At 50.0% G+C, this 24,142-nt stretch overlaps 1 protein-coding gene across 1 annotated transcript in view; it reads left to right on the top strand.

The window, feature by feature from the left end:
- The window catches only part of MTHFD1L (methylenetetrahydrofolate dehydrogenase (NADP+ dependent) 1 like), a 167,094-nt gene that overhangs the window by 48,449 nt on the left and 94,503 nt on the right, over window positions 1-24,142 (top strand). The window contains exons 12-20 of the mRNA XM_075554379.1: window positions 5,374-5,510; window positions 7,028-7,074; window positions 7,886-7,993; window positions 8,958-9,032; window positions 10,388-10,490; window positions 14,083-14,159; window positions 15,705-15,845; window positions 17,851-17,919; window positions 19,701-19,812. Of these exons, the coding sequence (XP_075410494.1) occupies window positions 5,374-5,510; window positions 7,028-7,074; window positions 7,886-7,993; window positions 8,958-9,032; window positions 10,388-10,490; window positions 14,083-14,159; window positions 15,705-15,845; window positions 17,851-17,919; window positions 19,701-19,812 (869 nt within the window). The remainder of the gene's footprint in view (window positions 1-5,373; window positions 5,511-7,027; window positions 7,075-7,885; window positions 7,994-8,957; window positions 9,033-10,387; window positions 10,491-14,082; window positions 14,160-15,704; window positions 15,846-17,850; window positions 17,920-19,700; window positions 19,813-24,142) is intronic.

Genomic DNA, 24,142 nt, shown 5'->3' with positions numbered 1-24,142 from the left:
TGAATCTGCACAACTGCAGCCAGCCCCGTCTTTCTTCCGCAGCCTGGCTGAGGTCTTGATAACATTCACTCCTCGGCCGAGACTTCAATGAGGCCAGGATCCCCACCTCAGCTGCACCCTCAAATCTGTGGTCAGCTCTTGTATCCCTGTGACCGAGCTGCGGGAAGGCCCCTCGCTGAGGGGATATTGGCACGTCTTTGTCCTCTGAAGGGGCGGGGAGTGGTAGGGGAAGAGCATGCCCTTCCCCGTCCCTGGGTCCCCAGGGGTTGGGACACATAGCTGCTCAGGATTGCTGTCGTGACGGAAGCGAGCGCTCGCCACGCCTGCGATGACTACACTGACCTTTGCCCGTTAAGGACTCTAAGCATGTGCTTTCAAAAGGGGCCTTCAGCAGCCATTTGGCTTCTTGATTGGTCAGTTTGCTCTGCTTTGTGCTCGTCAGTATTAGAGAGAGACACCTCTGAACATGGCCCTGATTTTCCAACGGGAATCAGAATCCACGACCCCAAAGTACAACCCTCTGTTGATGTCATCCAGTCCCTGCCTGGGAGGAAGCAGAGTCCAACAACCATAACAAGATGAACCAGAGAAAAACCTCATTCAAGAACATAGGAAACATTAAAAATTATCACACGTTCAAAATGGGTCAGTTGGGAGATCCAGTTATTCCCTTTGGCTTTGGATTTTATTCTTTGTAATCTTTGGATCACACAGGATGGTGTGCTTCTGCCACGTAGACTTAGTTGATGCCTCATTTAGATGGCGGCTTCTTTCAAGACAAGCCTTGAAGACCCCAGATGCTGTTCTTTCTGATAGCCAGGCCACGTCATAAGAACCAATTGCTCTTAGATTGGGGCAAGTGTAGGCATGGATCCACTCACATACCCGTGGTTTACATAACCTTCTGGCTCCAAATAGAGGCCACTTTATTGTTCTGTGGTAGAAAGCACAGCCAAATCATCCCCCTGGGGCAGAAGGTAATTCTGTTGATAGTGTCATTAATTTAGTCAGTGGTATAGAATTTAACACACTGTCGAGAAAAGGAAATTAGACAGGTGTAGGTCAACTCTGAACCACATTACCTGGGTTGCTCTTTGGTACTGTACATTTTAAAAACATGAATTCTTTTTATTGCGTGTTAGGTGGGAGAGATTGTGGTACATTTTGGATTGATGTACATAGGCGATGTAAGTATAGCAATAGTGGGATTACAAGCTAAAACAACAGGAGTTAAGGGGGTCAAAAATCTTGCCCCGCTAATCACCCGAGTGCAGAACAGATTCATTCTTCAGACGTTGAGGTTGAGGCTCTCTTGCTCGGCCAGAGTCATCTGTGATTCATCAGCTCCACTCCTGGTGGTATTTACACCAACACGTCGCTCTATTTGCTTGGCCTGACAAAACCAACAGGACTGGGAATTGCGGAGGGCAATATGCCAAGAGAATCTGAGGGGCGCTGGAGCTTTACATACTTTCCCAATTACCCTAATGAGAAGGAATTCTGCTTGAGAGCTCGGGCCCGCGTGCAGCTGCTGGGGGTGACGTGCACGGGACGTGACCTCCCTGTGCACACAGGGTGCATCTCCACCCCACCCTGGCTGCAGAGGCTCTAGAGTCCCTCTGAATTTCTTGGGCAGAGCCTGAGTGTTCTCTGTGAATTGGATGAACCGGGTGTTAAAAGAGAAGCAACATCTTTTGAGTTTCACTCTAGTTTTTGCGTGTCAAGCAGACAACCCCCAAACTAAATGCATCGCTGTCGAGTCGATTCCAACTCGATGTGTGTGTCCGAGAGAGAGTAACTCTTTATGAGAGTAGAAAGCCTCATGTCTCTCCCAAGGAGTGGCTGGTGGTTTTGAACTGCGGACCTTGTGGTTAGCAGCCCGGTGCATTAACTCACTACGTCATGCTATGTGTTGGCATCGACTTGTGAGTCTTAAGTCATGAAGATGATATCCTTGACTCTTTTACTAAAGCAAAGGAGCCCTGATGGCGCTGCTGGCTAAGTGAAGAACTAAGAACTGCAAGGCTGGCAGTTCAAACCTACCAGCCGCTCCAAGGGAGGGAGAGGAGGCCATGAGCTCTGGGAAAGATTGAAAGCTTTGGAAACACGACTGTGGCCACTATGAGTCAGCATTGACCTGATGGCATGGCTTGGGCTTTATCTTGGGTTACTGAAAAGTTTTACTATGGGGATTTGCACCACGTAAGTAAGAAGTCCTTGGAAGGCTTAATGCTTTTAGGCAATGCACTAGTCTCCTTTATCACACACTTAAAAGGCTCTGGACAGAGAGCTACCTCAAGACGTTTTCAGATAAATAGATGAATGGTTTGCACCCAGAAGGCAATGGATTAGTTTTTCTTTTGATCTACTTGAAGGCACTTCTCCATTCTTTCATCTGCCATTAAAATCCCCAAATCTTATCCGCACATTTCAGTTGCTTGTGACCCTGGTGACCTGCCAATGGCAAGGTCAGCAGTGGGGGACCCCCGGCTGCTCCTGTAACCATTAGCTGCCTTGAAAACCCACAGGGGCAGCCCTATCCTGTCCTATAGGGCCAGGTGATCAGACCCAATGGCAATGAATCTTGGCTTTTTTCCGTTACCCCTTCGGTTCTATATGTGCTTGCGTGCACATGCACACGTGTAGCCAAAAACGATAAATCCGCAGACGTGGTGTATATATGTACTTGTTGTGCTTTTTTTTTTTTTACATTGCTATAATAGTTCACGTACATTTCAAGCACTGGGGAACACTGAAAGTATTTAAGTTTCAAAAGGTTGACCCTGTTGCGGAGATGAGCTTTCGGTTTGGTCATTGAAGAATGTCTCCACTGTGCTCTGTTGACCATTGCACAGGGAGGCCAATGTAATCAAGATAGGCTTGGAAAAGCCCCAGGGGTGTATTCAGAATAAAATCAGGGCAGGCTTGGGGCCTAGGCAGCCTGCCCCTCCTTCATGCTGTCTGAAGGTCATGGTTAGAGCTGTTCTTGCTCTTGGTGGCCATAATGATGCTTGGGAGAGGAGGCTCTGTCCTTCTCTCTGCATATGTTATATCCTTGACTTTTAATTGAATGGTCAACTTCCTACAGACTGTCCAAATTGCCAGTAAGTGAGGCTTTTTACTGTTGTTCAAGATCAATGATCATTGTCTGAAGGGGAAGTCATTCTGAGGTCAGCCCAATTTGCTTGTTGGAGCTCTGGTGACATCCTGGTGATAAGTGTTGGACTACAACCCCCCAAGGTCAGCAGTTTTAAACTACCAGCCGCTCCTTGGGAGAAAGACGAGGCTTTCTACTCTAGTAGATAGTTGCTATCTCAGAAATCACGGGCGGTTCTGCTCTGTCCTCCAGGCTTTTGACTCAATGTCAGTGAGAGGTGACAGTGCAGGTGGGCCCCACCCTCCCCTCAGCAAACCTCCTGGCTGCTCAGAGACCAAGAGGGGCCAGAAACCTGAGGTCGGACCTTCTGTTAGGTACCAGATGAACATACCTGATCATCTAGTAGGGACATCATACTTCTGTGCCAGGACGTTGAGGAAGGTCATGGGGGTGAGGGTTGGGTGGTGTCATGGGACGGACAATCACAATTCCATCTCCCTAAACAATAAACTCTTCCGGAAAAAGAAATTAGGCCAGTGTGGTGGTGCAGCTCTCTGAAATCGGCTCGGTCATTTGGCATCTGAGCTAAGGATCCTGGGTGGAAAATTAAAACCCATTTTGATACCAAAATGCAAGAAGGGGTTAGAAACAAAAGCACTTGGTTTCTTTGATTTTTAAAAATGATTTTTTTATCGCTCTCTTTTTATTCCTCCTAATAAATACTTCCTATGTTGGGGATTCTCCTGAAATGTGTTAGTTGGCAGGGAGCATAGCAGGGCTGTGTTTCTAATTAAGAGTTGGCCGGCAAGCTGAAGCTTGAGCAGGTCATCTTGGGTGTGTCTGCCTTTGGCTTTCGCCCCCTTTTGGCTTTTCTCCTTGGGAATGGGAGCAGGGGCCTCTCTGATTTGGATGCTCGGGACGGATCTTAGACGCCCCAGCTTGATCTCTTCCCTTTACTGGCTGGAGGCAGAGGGTGATGGCTATAGTGGGTTTTCTGATTTTCTTCCCTTAGTAGCTCAGAGCAAGCCTCCAAGTAAAGTGCTTGTGCCCATGTGTGCACATCGTCACCTAGCTGTTGGGAGCAACTGTTTACCCACCTCCCTGGTTTGCTACTTAGAATGACTTGGAGGGGACTGTCAGCCTGGGTCTCAGGCCCAGCTTCTCACATCCATCTGTGGGGCCGGGCCTGTTGCTGGGATGCCCAGCAGGTTTCAGCGTGGCTTCCAGATGACAAGTGGACGAGGAAGAAAGGCCTGGCATACCGCTTCCAAACATCCAGCCAATCACAGAGGTCCCCATTCACAGGCAATCTCTGGTCATGTCAGGCATTTCAGTGACGAGTGGGTAACCATGAGCGGTAGCATGCCCGAGCACAGCCTACTACAACGGGCTCGTCACCTGGACGGTCTCGGGACAATGTGAGGACAGACCCTGGGCCAGAATATGTAGAAGGAGATGGATGAGGGCTGGCTTTGGAGGGAAGAAAGCTCCATTGCCCATCAGCAAGAGACAGCGGAATGATTCCATCCCTTTTTCCCTCTTGATTAAGGATCTTGGAATCAGCTTAATTATTTAAACCCTTGACAGATAGGTCGTTGCTATTTCTCACCATAGATGATGGCTGTATCTTCACGGCCCACTCAGGTGGTCCTCTTTGGGTCTCCCAGCTAAGGTGTGTTCCTCTCTTGACTTCAGCTTAAGAGCGGCCCGCCTGCTGGGGGTAGACGACCATCCTCAGCAAGAACATAGAGGCCTTTGTTGGTTTCACAACCAGCTTTATTGGGCTATAAGCCAAGCACAATAACATTCAATAGTTCGATTCTTTCAAGAAGAGTTGGGCCATCACACCACAATCCACCGTGAGACCGTATTCGTCTTTCTCACACTCCTTGCTGTTAGCTCCCCGGAAGGCAGGATTTTCATCTGGTGTCTGGAATGGCCTGTTCTTCCCCAGCACCCATTGAGGTGGCTTTAGTACCGAGGCTGTTTTGGCAAAGCCTATCGGAAATACCACCCCATTCCAAAATCTACCTTATGAGTCCCCCTTTCTGGGACCACTGCGGTCCAGCCATATAGGACAGGCCGTTCTCCAGGGGGCTGGTGCACAGGGCTTGTTCTTGACAGTTAACCTCAAGGTTGCCTGTGACTCAACCCCACCTGGTGCTATGCTGGGAGACTGTCACACCGGGGGTCCCATGACTCAGGAGCTCTGGGCCAAGTGGCTGACCACCAGAGCAGCCAGGAAACACCACTAATGTGCTTCTCCCTCCCGTCAGGATCACACCCACCCCCCTGGGCGAAGGGAAGAGCACGGTGACAGTGGGGCTGGTCCAGGCACTGACCGCTCACCTCAACGTCAACTCCTTCGCCTGTCTCAGGCAGCCTTCTCAGGGACCCACGTTCGGCGTCAAAGGTACCTGATTCAACCTCAAGTCTATTTTTCAGAGTCAAACTTGGGGGGAGGAACAGCGCACATCTCCAACGGAGAGGGAGTCAAAGCTATTTGGAAGCACTGTTATTCGCTAGCCTGCCCTGCGCCCAGCTCTTCCCACACATGCAGTCCCTGGTGTTGGCCCAGGTTCGGCACCCACCCACCCCCTGCTTCTGGGAAGGCAGAGGGGCAAGGGCTGCCCATAGCCCAGCTCTTGCACAGGCCTTCCACCTTGGCAGGTATTTTCTGGACATTCCCCTGGACTGTCTTTGCCAAGCAACGTTGAAGCATTGCTGTTCACACGGGCAGGATTTTCATCCCAGCTGGAGCGAAGGGTCCTCCCTTTGAAACAGACCCCCCCACCCCCCACCGCACGCCCCCCCTGAGTCCACGCTCTGGCTCTCAATGTCACTGTGTGGGGTCGGTCTTAGGACCTTGCTGGAGCGGCCGTGGCTGCGGACAGCGAGGATGAAGTTCCCCCTGGCTGCGGGAGGGAGGCGATATCTGGGACCACCATGCTGATTCCTCCTCCACCGTTGATTTATGATCATGAAATCATTCTCTAGCTTGCTCTGCAGTCATATTTATTGCTGCAATTACTGCGTGTTCTTGGCATGCCCGGCTTCTTAACAGTATAGGGTCTGTATTCCTCTTATACACATGAATAATTTCTAGCTTATCAAGGACTGACCGCTCTTAGAACATTCCCTACGTTATGTCGTGGGGGAGCACTAGACTTGGGGTGAGAAGGTCAAGGTGTTCTCACGTAGCCAGGCATCACGTCTCGTGAGCTGTTACGTGTAAGAAAGAGGGGGTCCAGCCCCACTGGTTCTTGCACGGGCCAGTGAGCTAAGGCATAAAATGAAGATGATACACCCAGGAGAGATGCCAGCCCTGATATAGGAAAGAGAAGTTGGGCTTCTCACCTGGGTCCCAGCTCTCTCTCACCGTCTTTGCACTCTTCATGAGCGGACAAGCCCGTGACGTGAGTCATCCTAATGGGGTTGTTAATTGCCATTACACGTGTTCCCACTTTTCCACCTCCCTGAACAGATGCTTAGTGTCCCCCGAGACCACAGATCAGTGCAGCCCTGTGCATCCGAGTGAGAGCACGGGCCTGGCTACGCAGGTGCATCCACAGACAACCGTGGGTACCTCCCGTGTGGGCGATCCATACAGTGGGACAGTCTTTCGCCTTAAAGAGAAATAAAGGCCCGGTGCATGCTGCCACACGCGTGAAGCTTGAAAGCATTAGGCTCAGTGAATTAGTCATAACAAGCCCCCTGGTAGCTGATACTACTTACGTATCCTTGCTTGCACGATGGACCAAGTGTGACTAAATGAAGTTTCCTTCTGCTTTGACCAAAACTGTTCCTTGTCACCTTGGGGGCGTATGCGCCTCCCTGATGGGCCGGGGGAGCTGTGTCCCTGGGGCTGTGTCTGTCCTGCATGGCTGGACTTGGATCCACATTTCAAATGCTGCCTGTTCTCTTGTTTAGGAGGCGCCGCGGGAGGCGGGTATGCCCAGGTCATCCCCATGGAGGAGGTAAGACCCACAGAGACGGGTGTCATGCGTGACCTGTGCTCTGCAGAAACCCATCTGTGCTCCCCCCAGGTCCAGGCCCACTGCCCTTTATCCACTGCTCCCAAACCCTAACGCCCAAACTGTGTACACAGCTCATTTGATGGCAGAACGTGATGGTTTACTGCAGTGTAAGAGCTGTTTGGGGATTTTGTTGATGCCTCTTGGTAGGAATATTCATATTGGCTGCAGAAATCCTGATTTCGATTCATGGGTGCTGGCCGACACCTTGCAAGAATTAGTTTTGTAAATATGTCCCTATCTATCTACCTACCTCTCTGTCTATCTCTGTCTCTGAGTTAGCTTTATCTATCTGCACACACGTGTATCGCGCTACCTCTCCAACTGCTCCCCCCAAATCTGAACCGCACCGCCCATCTGGGTTCTGGATCAGCGGCTGTGAACTGGCCTCTATTTGTCATCAGTTATAGGACCCTACTCGGGAAGACCCGGCCTCTTCCTGAGGCACGAGACACCACAGTAAGGGATTTCCACAGAATAAATGGGTGAAAAGGACCGGCAGCCTCCATTCTAGTGCCTTGTGCAACTGGTTCTCCCAGCTGGCAGGGTGCAGGAGGTGGCGGCCCCCAAACCCCATGGGGCGGCTCAACTGTCACCCAGAATAGCGTTGAGCCCAGAGCCCAGAGGCAGCCCACGCGGAGTGTTCTTGCATGCACAAATGAGGGTGTGGAAGTAGCACACTCTTTTATGTGTTCAGCAAGCCCTGAGTGCAGCCGTGGTTTGACAAAGAAAGACGCTCTCATTGCCTTTCCAGTTCAACCTTCACCTGACGGGGGACATCCACGCCATCACCGCGGCCAACAACTTGCTGGCAGCCGCCATTGACACGAGGATTTTACATGAAAGTACGCAAACAGATAAGGTGAGAGGAAGAGTCCCGGTCGGCCCCTCGCGACATCTGACGCTGGAGGTCCTGGGTCAAGACGTTCGTGGGAGTCTGTTAAATGGTCGGAAACCTTGCTAAGTGTTTCATAATTTCACTTACTGTTCTTGCTTCTTGGAGAGCAGATCCACAGCGACCATCGGGTTCTGGGATGTGGTTGAGTCCACTGACATGTTGTTGGGGAAATCATGCTAGTTACATTTATTAAACCAACTGGGTTTTCAGGAAGAGTCTCCTCATGAAGGTATCTGGTAGACCAGTTTCTTCCGTCTGGTTCTGGGCCAAGGGCACTGAAGGTGCATCCTAGCTGTGTCGCTACAAAGTGAGGCCTTCTGTGGGGTCTCGGGTGCCCTTGCTCTGGTGCAGCTAGAGTGCTGGGTGTTAATTAGGGCATGGATTCAAACGGAACTTTCTGGCACTTAGTACAACACAAGCCCTGATTCTCCGGTCACTTAGAATCCCCTGGTGAGCTTTTTGAAGTAGGGTTCAGACCACACTTGCTTTGATATAGATTATTGAGAATCATGCATCGTCTACAACTCCTATACACAAGAAACACACACAAACTCCTCACAATGTGCATCATCTCAGCGCTGGTCAGGTTATTTCAAATGACAAGAATGTAAGTCTGCATTGTTGATACACCTCATTTGATGGTTATATCTGTTTATTGAGAATGCACAGTATACAACTTCTATTCCTCAAGGAACATTTATGCCAACTCTGTACAATGTGCCTTCCTTCAGCTCCGGTAGATTTGTTCCAACGACGAGGATGTAAGTCTACATTGTTTATGTTAGCGCAAGAATTTTAATGGGCGCCTGTAATCTCAACAGCTTGGATCGAAATGTAATGAACTTTGTCATATCCTGAGAACTGTCCAAGTTCACGGTCAGGCTGACACGCTGACTGGAGTTTTGTTTTGTTTCCTCTGTTGTGTCAGGCCCTGTACAACCGGCTGGTGCCATTGGTGAACGGCGTGCGAGCGTTCTCAACAATCCAGCTTGCTCGATTGAAAGTAAGTCTGCAGATCGTGGAAGCCAGGCCAGGGAGATGGGCAAAGCCAGGCGTTCTGAGCGGGATGGGAGTTTTCACATCCTCTCGGGTTGGTTATATGCTAAGCAGGGCAAAGCTCAGAGCGTCAGAAGTCTGACATCAGGCCACAGTCTCAGAAACGGCGGGGCCGAGTCCGTCCGCCCGGCCTAGGTCGCGTTTCTTCATCTGTAAAATGAAAAGTTGGCTCTGCCCGTGACGAGGTGTCCTGATCCAGCGATCGCTTTGTTTCTAAAGGACGCGGATCTCTCTCCCTTGTTTTTGATGCACTTCAGATACGGAAATCGCAGTTGAGTAGACGCTCTTCTTGTCCTTGCTGCTTATATTCTGAGACGCAGGGCAGTAAGGGCCGAGGCTTCATAGTATAACGTACAGACGCTGCTTGGCAGAGGCGCTCCCTTGCATCCCACTGAAGGGAGCTCCGTCGATTGAGAATAATGAACAGTAGGCAACTCCTGGCAGCTAGACCCTGTACTCTCTTGTTTCTGAAATATTTTCTGTACACTTTTATGGAATGGGGCGGGGCGGGGAACAAAAGCAAACCAAACCTCCAAGCCAGTTTCCATTGAGTCTCTTCGCAATTCCACCTGTGTGGGACTCCGTAAGCTTTTCGTGGTCACTGGGCCGTTCTCCTGAGTCACTTGGGTGGTTTGGAACGGCTGACCTTTGGGCCTCTTAACCTGTGTGCCGTTGCCAGCTGCTCCTTTTGTATTAAACGTTTTCACAACATGTTTCAAAAACGAGACATAGCCTTCCTGATACATGTATTTGAAAACTAAGACTCAACAGACGGGGTGCCGCTCCCCTGGGACAGCAGCAGTAGCCTGCCCCTCCGCTGAGCACAGAGCTGTGGACCCTCTGGTGGAAGCAGCTGGCAGCCGGTGGTCATCACCACGGTCACCTGGGCTACGTTTTCGAATCTGGCTCTTTTAAGGGTAGTGCCGATTTCCTTCTGCCGTTCATAGGAGCAGATCCAACCAACAGTTGAAGGGCAATTCAGTGTCAAGCTTTAAAACAGGCGGTGCTCATCGCAGAGAAAAGAGGAGGCAAGCTGTATTTTGTTACGATGGAGACTTCGTTGAGAACTAGGCAAAGGTTTACAGAGCAGGCCGGCAGCTTTACCTCACATGCTGCCCAGGGTCTGTGGCTGATCCTACTCCCAGCACTGCGTCCCCCCTACCCCCCAATTTCCTGTTTCCATTCCTCGTTCTCATCCTGCACTCTGGACTCGGCCCGTAAGCAAATGCCTCCCCTTTGGTCTGAAACGGCTGACCGCCCGCCATCCTGTGATGCTCTGACCGCGGCTGTCCTCCTCCTTAGAAACTGGCCATCCATAAGACTGACCCAAGCCAGCTGACGGAGGAGGAGATCAACAGATTCGCCCGCCTCAGCATCGACCCCGCGACCATCACATGGCAGAGAGGTGGGCACCGGGAGTCGGCGGGGAGGGGGGGCATGGTGGTGAGCAGCGGGGGGGTGAGAACATGGGCGGTCCCAACCAGAAGCTGTAGATGGGTTTCCTGACTGCCGGATTCTGTTTCTGTCGTTCTCTTCCCAGCCCCTGCTTACTAAGCCCACCTTTCACCTAATCTGGTCCTTTCTAATCTTTATTTTTTTAAGTGCTTTTATTGGGGCTCTTACATGTCGCATTACAATCTATACATTCATCCAGTGTGTCAAGCACGTTTGCACATACACTGCCATCATTTTCAAAGCATTCTCTTCCCCCTTGAGCCCCCGATATAAGCTCCCCCTTTCTTCCCCCTCCCTCCCCATCTGCCCTCCCTCACGGACCCTTTGTAAGTTATAGATTATTATTTTTATATCTTACATCATCCTCCTTCGCCCCTCATCCACTTTTCCATTGTTTGTCCCCCTGCAGGGGGTTCTAGATTGATCATTGTGATCGATTCCTCCCACCCTCCCCTAATCCTCCTGGTATCTAATCTTAAGGCCAAGTTCTAGGGAGGCTCTGGCCCATCCGCTTCCAGTGCCTTCAAGCATCCAAGGAGAACAACCTGGTTCCTGCCTCTCTTTTCCTGGGCCTTTAATGGGTGTTTCATGGTTGGGTGGCATGTTGGATACTGTAGTTTTTTTCTTTCTTTTTGAGTACCGTAGTTTTGCTCCAACACCATGAGCTGCGTGTTGCATTGCCTTCTATAGCCTCGAGGCCCCCTCATTCTTTTCTTAGCCAGCGCGCCGTCCACAGCTTCCTTGTGTGTGCGTTTTCACCGGGACGCTTCGTATGTGAAAACAGTCGTGTCAGTAACTTGTGCGCTTAACGGTGGCTGGCAGGATAAATATTTGTTAGTATATGTTTAGCACAGTGGTTTTTCAAATTGAGTAATGTCATCATCCTCCCCACTGAGAGGCTGCACCGGAACATGAGCTGATAGAGAACGTGTGATTTGCAAACTCTCCCTGTAAACATCAGCAGGCAGGGTGCTAAGCCGATGTGCGATGGTACATCTGTGTCACCTCAGTTAACTTGACTAAAGTCTTCTGGAATTTTAAATATGAGGAGCCTTCAAAAAGGTCTTGATAATGAAGCTTTCCCAATAACTTCCTGGAGTCCCTTCATCTATCCAGTATAAAATCTACTTCCAACCAGTAGAAAACCAATATAGAGTTTTCCAAAGCTGTCAGTCTATACACAAGCAGAGAGCCTCATCTTTCTCCCAGAGAGTGGTGGGCGGGTTAGAACTACCAGCCTCACAGGGACTAGTTTAACACTTCAGCCACTGTATCACTAGAGATCCCTGTTTATTGTTAATGTAAGGGTGTTATGTATTTGGGACATGACTAAAGAGTATAAGCAGCATCTCTTTCTGGTCTTGTTTTGTATAACTGGCTTTGGCGTGCATCTGTACTTACAGTTTAAATGCCTACATCTTGTGTTCGGTCAGTCTGGTTTATATCACAAGCATTTTCCATTTGTCCGCTCTGTGTTGTCATGGTCATTTTAAAAGGCTATAGAATTTCCTGTCCTGGGTGTTATACAGAGTTACCACCTTCAGCTACTAACTGAAGGGTTGGAAGTTCAAGTCCATCTGAAGAAAAGCCTGGTGACCTACTTGTGAACAATTAGCCGTTGAAACCAGCGCAGTATACAAAGGTGCTTCACAAAGGTCGTGGGGAAAAAGCCACCGTCTCTTCATTCCATTTTCCCAAGAACTTTTTGAAGCTCCCTTGTATCTCTAGCGTGTCACCCGTGGGCCGCCGTGAACTGGCCTGGCGTCAGGACACGTGGTTGGTAGAATATACTTCCTGCTGCTGCACCCCTGCTTGCTTAATGACGCCTCTTAATCAGCTTGACCAACCTCAGTTTTAATAACTGATGCAGATATTTGCAACATTTTATTGGGAAACCTACCTGTTTTCCATATATATATGTATATTTTAAGCAATGAAGATTAACGATTGAAACAATGCATGCAGAATCTGCTAGTTAACTTTTTGAAGGTGTTGCCTGTTTGCATTACCGTTTAAAAGCTTTATTTTGGAGATGAAAAAAGAAAATAGTACAGATGGGAATTGAAGTATATTTGAGGCCAAGCACAAAAATTGTTAGACCACTTGGTGTTCTTCCACGTCTGCTGAGGAAGGGACCCGAGATCTGGCAGTGGCCACAGCCCGACCAGGGTCTTAGCAGAGAAAGGACTGAGTGTTCTCGGACAGCAAGTCAATTTTAATTCCAGTGATGACTTTAAACGATGGTTCAGAGCATTCTGAGGATCATTTTACTGAAAAGTCACACAGGTCAGAAGAATTTGCAGTGACAGTCGATAGTAGTTTGGCTCCAGTGCTCATGAATTGATATGAAGAAATAGGACTTGCCAATAAATGAGCTGAGGACATGTAATAGTATGCAATTTAATAGCAACAACAACCATTGTCAAGCTAAAATGGCCTAGTGTGAGAAGCTTTAGATTCTTAAGTGATTTGGTAACTCATTGGCTGCCATTAATTCGATACTGGCTCATAGCAACCATACAGGACAGGACAGAACTGTGCTTGTGAGTTTCCAAGACTGGGACTTAGTACAGGAATAGAGAGCCTTCTCTTTCTCCTGCAGAGCTGCTGGTGGTTTTGAACGGCTAACCTTATGGTTAGCGCCCCGGTGTGTCACCAGGCCCCTTGATTTGGTAACTAGAGAGGAATAAAAGCGATGACCAGTAATACCAATGAGAGGCATGGTACCTTTTTAAAATATATTCTGCTTGTGCCTGAATATCAAGAAAGTTTATGTTTGTGTGGGTGTGTATGATGAAACGTGTATCTGAGTGTATATGAGCAGGTCTGGTGTGTGTGTGTGTCTGTGTGTGTGTGTATGCACATACACACGTGATGGAATGTATTCTTTGTGTAGAAAGAGACCCGCAGCAGCTGTGTTAGGGACAAAAGGTGGGCTTGCTGAAATGTTGCTGGCCCTTTGTACATGCAAGAAAAGGAACCCAGTTTTCATCCAACAAATGCTCCTCGTTCTCAGTCAAGATTCCCACACCGTTTTTGTCACTGTTCAGTTTTAGATCTAAATTGTCCCTGGAAACTAGCTTCTGGAAGCTGTGTACACGATTAGCGAAGTCTTCCGCCTTTGTGTCCTGGTATTCCACGCTCGTATTTCACTAAGCCAAACTTACCGGTAGTTTTCACAAAGGCTAAAACAGCTTTCTACAGTGCAGACCAGGAAAATACGGGCGACCGGAGTTGCTCTGATTACGACTGGCTTCTTGCGACTCAGTGTACGTGTAAGAAGCTGTCTCTTCAGAAACGTTACCTCATTAACACACGGTCCAAAATGACACCCAGAGCACCCCACGGCAGACTCTGTCATATGCCCACTTCCTTGTCCTTAAGGCAGCCACTACTAGCTGATCTCTGGTTTACATGGTCGTCTCCTGTGCCCGACCTCCCCGCCTGTGTTCTGTGGAAGCGTTTCCTCAACTCACAAGCACCGGACACTAGGCGGCCGGCACATCCCTCTCGATTGAAGAAAGTATTCTGTTTTCTTCCAGTGCTGGACACAAATGACCGGTTTCTCCGAAAAATAACGATTGGGCAGGGAAAGGCGGAAAAGGGATGCTCCCGCCAGGTAGGTGGTGTTGTCTCTGCAGGTCTTGTGCTTGTGTTGCTAGGTTCTCTGCATCTCTCATTCAGCCTGGCCAGGGCCCCCACCATTTCCACTCACCCTGCAGGATGGGGCAGGTACAGAGGGGAAATTGTCCCTGTGTTTTCTGAACGTCCAATACAGTGGAGCATCTTCTGGGAAATTCCATTCAATCTGTCCTTCGGGTACAGTTTCTTAGATATTTTATTGCTAACCCAGTTAATCACTACTGTATCTGCCCAAAGAACAACTTCACTAAAAATTGAACACCTGAGAAACCAAACACAGTAAGACCAGTTAGTTATTCGCCTCATGGCTGGAGTTTTCAGGGGTAACATCTTCGTAGTCCAGATTCAGAGGCTGGGAGAAAAGTCAGGCTGTCTGCCTTCGTTTCGATGGGGCTTCGTTGTGGAGTGTTGGCACACCGGAGTACTCCGTTCCCTCTGATTTCCCAGCCAGAGTCTCATGCTGTGCTTAGTTTTGGAGTAAACACCACATCCCAGAATGATTTTCGAGTTGCAGCCTTTGTAGATGGCTGTGTTTGCTCGCGACATGAAGAATGGCCTGTCTTCTAATAACCAGCCCGTGTCCCAAGTAGACTCTGGGACCATCTGAAGTCAGTTGAGCCAGAAAGTGACCCTGGAGATTGGATTCCGAGGACAAACTAAATCTACATACCCTCCAAGGTCTTTCACATGTCAGAACATACACCAGCCTGTGGATTGTCCACAGTTCATCAGGGTCCGTGTGAGTGACATGGAACACTGCCACAGGGTTTGGGGAGGTTCCTGACAGGTAAGCGGATTCAGGAGCTCAACAGTGGGGCCAGGAAGGCAGCATCACTAGGCTTTCTGGTGTCCTGATTGCTTTGCCGGAGAAACACGGGAAGCAGTGGGCTAGTTGGTGGGCCATTCAGTTCTCTGGTCCATGACGATCGACAGCCTACCATATCTCTGGCACCCGGATGGTGCAAATAGTTAACATACTCCATTGCTAACCAGAAGGTTGGAGGTTCGAGTCCTCCCAGGGGCATCTCAGAAGGAAGGTTTGGTGTTCTGCTTCCCTCAAACTCAGCCATTGGAAATGCTCTGATGTGCATGCGGTGGGTCCGGGTGGGTCACAGAAGAGTCTTGGTGTACTGAGTTTGTTGTGTTGTCCGGGGCATGGCCTTGGTGCTAACTATTCAGAAAGGACTGCTCCCCAAATCATCCCTGCCTTCACCGGCACGTGCAGTGCAGGGGTGGACACCCACATCACAGACAGCCACAAAGAGAATGAATGGGAAATGCAAGGCATGTTGTCAACACAAGCCACATCGTGCATGCCAGAAGCAGGTACCACCGGGCCACCTGAGTCCTGTCCAACAGAACAGAGTAGAGCAGAGTGGAGGAAGCCCTGAATCTGCTAGTTTGCCCTATGCACCCAGAACTGTGGGGGCGCATGGTTCATGGCCATTGACTGAACTTGTGCCCTCTGTCAGAGTGGCCCCCGGGTGGAGCTGTCTCTGAGCATGTGCTTTGGCCCATTCAGGTGCAGTTTGACATTGCTGTGGCCAGCGAGATCATGGCGGTGCTGGCCCTGACCAACGGCCTCTCGGACATGAAGGAGCGGCTGGGGCGGATGGTGGTGGCCAGTGACAAGAACGGGCAGCCGGTGACTGCAGAGGATTTGGTGCGTATGCCCAGCCAGAGGATCCAGCGAGCTCTCTCTCCCCTTTCTTTGGTCCTGAGGATGAAGACTGAAGGGGGTTCGGAGGTTCTGCCCCCACAATGTTCCTATCAGAAGTCTGTTTTCCATGGGGTTTATCCCATCAGCTTTTCACCTTCCTGCCTGCCTGCCTCTTTAGTCTGCGTGTGGGGGCTGATCCAGGTCTCGCTCTAGCTGGGGGCTTTTTAAAAGAGCCACCTAAGGGCCTTCCCTTTCATTCTAGAAGTAGAAAATGAGAAACCTTTAGAACGTAGCAATTTGTTAAGCATCTTCTGTCAAGTAACTGCAAGGTTGGCAGTGCAAGCCCACCTGCCTCTCCGTGGGAGAAATAGGAGGCTTTCCTGTTCCGGTAGAGCTTTACAGAGCCCCAGAAACCCCATCCAGGGTCACTGTGAGTTGGAATCAACTCAGTGGCGGTGAGTTTGGCTTTTGCTGCTTCTTGTAGGACAGAGGTGGGGAACCTTTTTTCTGCCAAGGGCCATTGGGCATCTATGAGATCATTCTTGGGCCATGTTGGTCACCCATTGATTGAACTCACCCCTGATGTGATGTCTGGAACCGTGGAGTTAGCTGGCATTGATGAACCCTCTGGTCTCATGCAACTCATGGCTGGATGCACCCCACCCTTCCTGCAGGATAAGACGTGAGGGGGGCGGGCAGGCAGTATACGTGCTCTTGGATCAGCGTTTCTCAACTTGTGGGTCGTGACTGTCCGTCTCCAGGCGGGTCCGCCTACAAGCTGTGATGCTGACCTGGTGAGAAAGAAGCTATCTCAATCTTCCCGCTGACGTTGGCTTTTTACGTAAAATGTAGCAATGTAGTTTACTGTTGTTATGTTAAGACTGTCACCCATGCTACACCAGGCTTCAAGACAAAATTTCATTTATTTGTCATTAGAAAAATATTTCACCATATATGATTGCATATTGTTTTTGTGATTCATCACTGTGCTGTAATTGTGTTCAATATATAACAATGAAAATACATCCTGTCTATCAGGTATTTACATGAAGATTCCTAACAGTAGCAAAATGACAGTGATGAAGCAGCAATGAAAATAATGTGATGGTTGGGGCCACCACACGAGGACCTGTGTGACAGGGTGGCGGCGTCAGGAAGGTTGAGCACCACCGCCTTAGATGCTTCTCTCTGCCTCTCACTTCCTGCCCTGCACATAGCTTTGTTTGGGCTTTCACCGCATCTCGCTGGGCCCCAGTGAGGGCTCTGGCGATGCCAACGAATGTGCCTGGTCGCAGGAAAAGGCTTTGAAGTGAACTTGAAGGTTGGATTTAGGACAAGCCTCTTAAACACCATCAAAGACGGTTACATTTTAGGGAAACAGGGCTGCTCCCTCTCCATCCTAGTCTCTGGAGGTGCTGCCACCCATACCAGAGTGAGGGCTTTGTCAAACAGAAATCCATTTTCTCACCAATAGGAAGCTAGAAGTATGGAGTCAGGGTGCCAGCTCTGGGGGAAGGGTTCCATCTGTCTGTCTATCTATCTATCTATATCTATATCTATCTATCATCTATCTTTCTACCTATCTACCTATCTCTACTTATCTATCTACCTCTATCTATCTATCATCTCTTGAAAGAGATGGACTCAGAACACTGACAGGAGTTGGCTCCAAAGGTTTGTGAGAACATGGAATGGGAAGTCCCTGAACTTTTGGAAGCCCCCTTGTGCTGCTCTGTGAATACAATATTGAAAACCCGTTCCCAAGTGTGACTGTAACGGCAGGTTTAGGAATTAGGCTGTGCTACACATCGTTGCCGGGACACAGTTCAAGCGATGCTATCCCCTCCTGTGAGAATGGCTAACACATGCCAGGCTGGATTGGGGGAGTTGGACCAGGCCATGGAGCAGCCTGGGACCCCTGGAGTACCCAGCTAGGATGCAGGCTTGTGAGCGTGTGGGTGGTCCCTTGTCACCAATCTAAGTAAGTCCTGTCGTTTCTCTCTTCTAGGGGGTGACGGGGGCTCTCACAGTCTTGATGAAAGATGCCATCAAGCCGAATCTGATGCAGACCCTAGAAGTAAGTGTGTTTGCCGTCTGTCAGTCCTTTAGGGCCGCTCTGTGATTCAGATTACCTTTGGGTGCCCACAGCGACATCCCAGGAGCCTCAGAATAGCTAGTTGGCCATCTTACCTATAGGCCCTTTGCTAGCGATTCACATCCATTGATCGGCTGCTTAGTATCCTGACCAGCATAGACAGAGGGAGTCACACCTGTGTCACATGTCTGGGTGGAGCCTGACGTCTCCCATGGTTACACCAGAAAGATCTTGGCGTTGTTCACGCCCTGCTCTTGTCTTCATTGGACTTCAGGGTTGTCTTTTCAGAAATCTGTATCCAGGCATTGTTTGAAGTGAAACCCAAGTACGGGAGGAGGGGCACGAGAAGACAGTGGTGTATTGGTCACTGTGTTTAACAACCAGCTCCGGTCCAGGCACTGGGGGAGGAACTCCTGGTTTGTAGCACTTGCCAATTTCCGGGGTGTAACTCCTCCCACTGCACCCAGAGTCTGACTCCCTCCTAGATGTCACTGGGCCTGGGTGGGCGGAAAGCACATGGCCCGGGGCGCAAAGAGACCCTCAAGCAGCAGAGGGACAGCAGGAAGTGCAGCAGCCAGGCGGCGGCAGATGTGTTGGGAAAGAGAAGCAGGTTCCTTAGCTAACAGGAGCACACAGTCTGCCACTCAGTGACTTGGGCAAGGTATTGCATAGCCGTCTCAGCCTCAGTGGAAATGGTGATACTTACAGCTGACCGTTAGCAGGGGCTGGTGAACATCCAATCGGTACCTTACCCAGGGCGTAGGCAGGGCCAGGCTGGAGATGCTACAGATGCCGCGATGGACTAGCCGGGCAATGTCATGGCTCACTTCGAGGTTTCACTTCAGGGGAGAGACAGATGAGAGACAAAGAAGCAAATACTCAGAGTGCAAGGACTAAAGCAGGACTTTCAGAGGGACAGAGGGGACAGGGAGTGTGTGTGTGTGTGTGTGTGTGTGTGTGTGTGTGTGCCTCTGTGATGCAGTGAGACCTCAGCAGAGATGTGGACAAACCGCAAGGGAACTGTGCATACACCTGAGGGAAGAGCCTTCTCTGGGCCTCTCTGAACCCTGGGTTCATTAGGTGAAGAAGGGACTCAGAGGACTCTCGTTGCTCCAGTCATGCCGGGCTCTGATTTGTGGCTAAACCCATATCCACAGAACATCATGGAAAGTACTTTCGCTGCTAGATTTAGTGCACCGCCTGGAAAATCAGGTTCCGCCCGAGACAAAAGTGCTAGGTCTCTAACTGGAAACACCGCTGCTGTCCCCAGACTTGGAGTTCTCATCTCAGGAACAGGGGTGGTTTATGCCGACCCAGACACACCCTGTCATGTGCTCTCCCCTACCCCCCCCCCCCCCCCCGAGGTGGACAAGAGAGGGCTACCGCCCAGAGAGCACCTCTAAGATGGCTCCTGTGAGTTGGCACCCACTTAATGGCAGTGGGTTTTTTGGTGTCGTGATAGCAGCGGCTTATCAAGATTAGTTAGAATCGACTATTCTTCCAAGTTCAGTCTTTAATAGAGAAAAATATCTTTCTCAAATACCTAGGGATTTGGGTTTTCTGAGCACATGCAGGCTGTTTTAATTGTTGGGATTATGTGCATTAAATAGGCAGTATCAGTGAGAGAAACAATGGCCTGCCAGAGACATTGAAGCGAGACCAGTACCCTGGACCGCCTGCCCTGCCTGGTTGACCCCAATTTGAACTTGGGTGGTGTTGGCTGTGTGGCCTTTGGGACTTAACTTCCTCTCCTGCTTCCCCAGGGCACACCGGTATTTGTGCACGCTGGCCCCTTTGCCAATATTGCACACGGCAACTCCTCAGTGCTGGCTGACAAAATCGCCTTGAAGCTGGTTGGGGAGGAAGGATTCGTGGGTAAGTCCCTTCTTTTCTGTTCTGTTGCTGTAGAAGGCTGCCGGCAATGATGGGCTCAGGGCAATGCACACAGGGGTCTGAAGCGTGTCCTGCAAACGCCCCAAGGGCTGGTCTCCCCTAGTAGTACCGGTGTGTTATATATGGGGACTTCCAGGAGTTTGTGGGACATTTCCATGATCTCTCTATTCTATTTTCCACAAGCTTTTTGAAGCGCCTCCTAACCTGGCACCATGAGGTTTGGTGTCAAGTATATGTGGGTTTGAAGATTAGCGCTGGCATTGGCTGGTGCCTGTACATCAAGACTGTGCAAGGATTTATTCTGGCTTGACCCTTTGCTGAGAATTTGCCTTTTCATCCCAGCTACCCTGAATCAGTCTACAGTTTGACATGACTCACCTCTGAAATTCAGAGTCGGACTCTGTAGCTCTAGGATCAAGTGGACCCCTAATAGGATTTCCAGCACTGTGAACCTTAATGGGAGTAGATAGCCTCATCTGTCCGTCTCCCTTGGCATGGCTGGTGGGCTTGAACCACCAACCTTGCAGTTGACAGCCCAAAACCTACCCCACAGCACCACTTGGGTGCCTCCTGTCTGGGCTAGGAAGGCAGATTCTCAGCAGGGATTCGAATTGGAGTGAAGCCTGCTTTGGACATGTCTGTTATGATATGAGCCTTAATAGTTTCATCTGTAAAATGTTGGTGATGAATCTTACAGGGTTGTTGTGAAAGTTAGTCGGGACTTGACAGTCCATCCAGTAAATATGCATTGAGAACCTACCCTAGCCAGGGACTAAGCCAGACTCACTGCCGTCGAGTCTGTGTTGACTCACAGCGACCCTATAGGGCAGGCTAGGACTGCTTCTGCGAGTTTCTGTGACTGTAAACCTTTGTGGGAGTAGAAAGCCTTGACTTTCTCCCTGGGAGCGGGCCGGTCACTGCTGGCCCAGTGCGTAACCACCATGCCACCAGAGCTCCCTGTAGAGGACGAAGCAAAACAGACGTGTGTTGTCCAAGGACATACATAATTGAGAGCAGAAAGTGTTCATTTAAATGTAGTAAGCATACTACGAAGAACTCGAAGTTACTTCGAATTGTTACTATGCTTTTGTCACCTAAAGAGGGGAGATTCCCAGCCTTCACGGTTTCAGTTTCCAAGTGGTAGAATTCCAAGTTTTTCCCTGCAGTCAGGCTTTCCAGTGTGGCATCCGCCCCTCTTTGGCATCTGTTGAGCCTTTGTTAGACTATTCCTGTCGCAAGCAGGGTGTCTGGTCAAGCGCTTCTTCAGTGAAAGCCAGCCCCACCCATGATAGTAAGACTGAGACAATCAGAGACACCCACATACACATAGAGTCACGGAAGAATCCCTTCCTTGGCAAGTGCGGTTCGCATTGGCAGGTGTTCACATGTGGCCATTAGTCACGCGCGCGCCTGTGATGGATAGTGAGAACTGCGTTCGCACCCTGCCGTGGCTGAGTATGTCAGAAATGTCGGCATGAGCGGGTTGAGTGTTTGCTTGAAGAGTCTGCTGGAAAGAAGGACTGAGCTGCGTGCGTCTATTATTATGCTCCTCAGACATTACAGAGTTCCTTCGGGGTCATCGGGGCGGTTTTCAGAATCCCTAATAGACCATCAGACGCGAATGGGGATTGATAGCGTTTCGTTCTTCCAGGGACCAGCATTTCCAGCTCTCAGGCCCTGAGTGGCTGAGATAGTGGGTCCTCTCAGATTGGTTGGGCGCGCAGCTAGATGGATTGGCCTGATGGATCTCTCCATACTGGAGCTAATGGGCCGGGAGCCTGGGTAAGGAGAGGCACTGGAAACAAGGTGCGCGTGTAAAGTGGCCCTAATGCCTCTTCTCTAAGGGCTCGTAGCAGCAGCACTCCGTCTTGAGCAGAAAGAGCCCTCTGCATCTCTAACAGTCCTCCTCGCTTTGTCAAGCACTTCCTTAGACCGTGTGCTCTCACGGGCAGATGCCTTGAAAGCCATCTTCGAGCTATATGCCAGCTAGATGCCAAGTTTATGGGGGACTTCCAAAAGTTCATGGACAAATGGAGTGACGAGGTCAAGGAATTTACCTGCACTCGTTTTTGGAAGCTTCTTGGTACCACGTCCACCGTGTCGTGCGGGGTCGCCGTGAGCCGGTAGTCTGGCTGTGGTCATGGTGATTTAGGTGAGGATCCGCAAAGGGCATGGTCAGTCTGGTCACACACATTTTGATCCACTGCAGGCCCCGGTCCCCTCAAAGCACCGTCACTTAGTCTCGTTCCTCCCCGTGTTGCCTGCTCCTGCTCCCCTCCCAACCATCTGAACCTTGTCATCAAGTAAATGCCAGCTCCTCCCCGAACCCTCGATTTATTTTATTTTTTTACAAAATGCTTTCCTTTTGGTCTTAAATGGTTGGTTACTCGATCACAGGGGTGAGCATTTCCAGACCAGAAGGGTGACAGTGGCCATAGCCTGGCTCGGACCAGCAAGCCAGGTCTCTTTCATGGTCTTGAGTTTTGCTCCACACGTTTCCTCCACTCCATCCCGAGCCTTCCAATGGGATGCTCTTCAAGGACAGCTGGGCACTAGCTAGTTCTTGCAGTTCTCAGGTGGCTCTGCTAGGTCATCTAGCATCATCCTTTAGTATGTGCCTGCAGTTAACATTGTCTTGGGGCTTCCGACAAAAGCGAGGCGCAAAGGGACCCCCATGTAAGTATCCTCCGGCAGAACGTAAACCCAGTAGGCTTCAAGCTATAGCTGAAGTTGGAGGAGGAACTCGGGTCTTTAGAGAAGTTAGTTGTTTGCAATAGTTGATCTCTATGACCTCATCGTGGAGCTACCACCCAGTGCCATCGAGTTGCTCTGGGCTCAGAGGGACCCTCCCATGTGTCAGAATCGACCCGTGCTCCGGGGTTTGTCACTATTTAGTTTGGGGAAGCCCGTCTCCAAGACACCTCTTGGGTAGCCATGAGCCTTCGACTTCTCAGTTAGTATGATCTGTTTCTACCTCCCAGATGTGGATGTTACAAGATAGGAAAAGCCGCAACCCAAAGAAACAGATCGATGCCTCTGCTGTGTTAACAAACAAACTTGGGGTGTCTAGCATGGTTTGCGTTCAGAATACACAAAACACCTCTGACCGTGGGTTGATCGGAGAAAGACAAATGGGCCAGAAGAAAATTGAACAAAAGTGTTATCAGTCTCCCTTCAAGGCTGACCCTGCGCCGTGCAAACAGTGAAATGCTCCAACACTAGCTGAAAGGCTGCCTGCTCGAGCCCACCCCAGGGTGCCTGGGAGGGGCGCCCTGGTGATGTGCTACCCACATAGGGCCTCCCCATACCCAAATCAACACGATAGCAACTGATAACACACATGCCCTAGGAAAGAAGTCGTCAGAAGGTGACGTCAGCCCTCTGAAATCATTTTTTTTAACCATTTTATCAGGGGCTCATACAACTCATCACAATCCATACATATACATACATCAATTGTATGAAGCACATCTGTACATTCTTTGCCCTAATCATTTTCAAAGCATTTGCTCTCCACTTAAGCCCTCTGCATCAGGTCCTCTTTTTTTTCCCCTCCCTCCCTGTTCCCCCCTCCCACCTGAGCCCTTGATAATTTATAGATTATTATTTTGTCATACCTTGCCCTATCCGGCATCTCCCTTCACCTAACCCTTCTCTGTTGTCCATCCCCCAGGGAGGAGGTCACATGTAGATCCTTGTAATCGGTTCCCTCTTTCCAAACCACTCACCCTCTACTCTCCCGGTATCGCCCCTCACACCCCTGGTCCTGAAGGTATCATCCACCCTGGATTCCCTGTGCCTGCAGCTCCCATATGCACCAGTGTACAACCTCTGCCCTATCCAGTCCTGCAAGGTAGAATTCAGATCATGGTAGTTGGAGGGGAGGAAGCTTCCAGGATCTGGGGGAAAGCTGTATTCTTCATCGCCTCCCCTCCTCTGCAATCATTTACTGCAATGCACAGCGGCGTTTCTGCTAGCTGTTCAGTCCTGTGTTCTAGGACAGCGGTTCTCAACCTGTGGATCGCGACCCCTTGGGGGTTGGAGGGGTGTCTAACACTGTTTCACAGGGGTCGCCCGACTCATCACAGTAGTAAAATGACAGTGATGAAGTAACAACGAAAATCATTTTATGCTTGGGGGGCACCACCACAACACGAGGAACTGCATTAAAGGGTCGCGGCCTGAGGAAGGTTGAGAACCGCTGCTCTAGGACCTGGGAACTGAAGGTGACTACTTTTTGTGCTTGCCCTGTAGTCATTTGAAATCTGGCGTGGGAGGCAGGCGCCCCTGCAGAAATTCCCCCATGTGGGTA

This window comes from Tenrec ecaudatus, chromosome 7 (assembly GCF_050624435.1).
Source record: "Tenrec ecaudatus isolate mTenEca1 chromosome 7, mTenEca1.hap1, whole genome shotgun sequence".
Taxonomy (NCBI): domain Eukaryota; kingdom Metazoa; phylum Chordata; class Mammalia; order Afrosoricida; family Tenrecidae; genus Tenrec; species Tenrec ecaudatus.
This window is presented reverse-complemented; position numbering and strand designations above follow the sequence as displayed.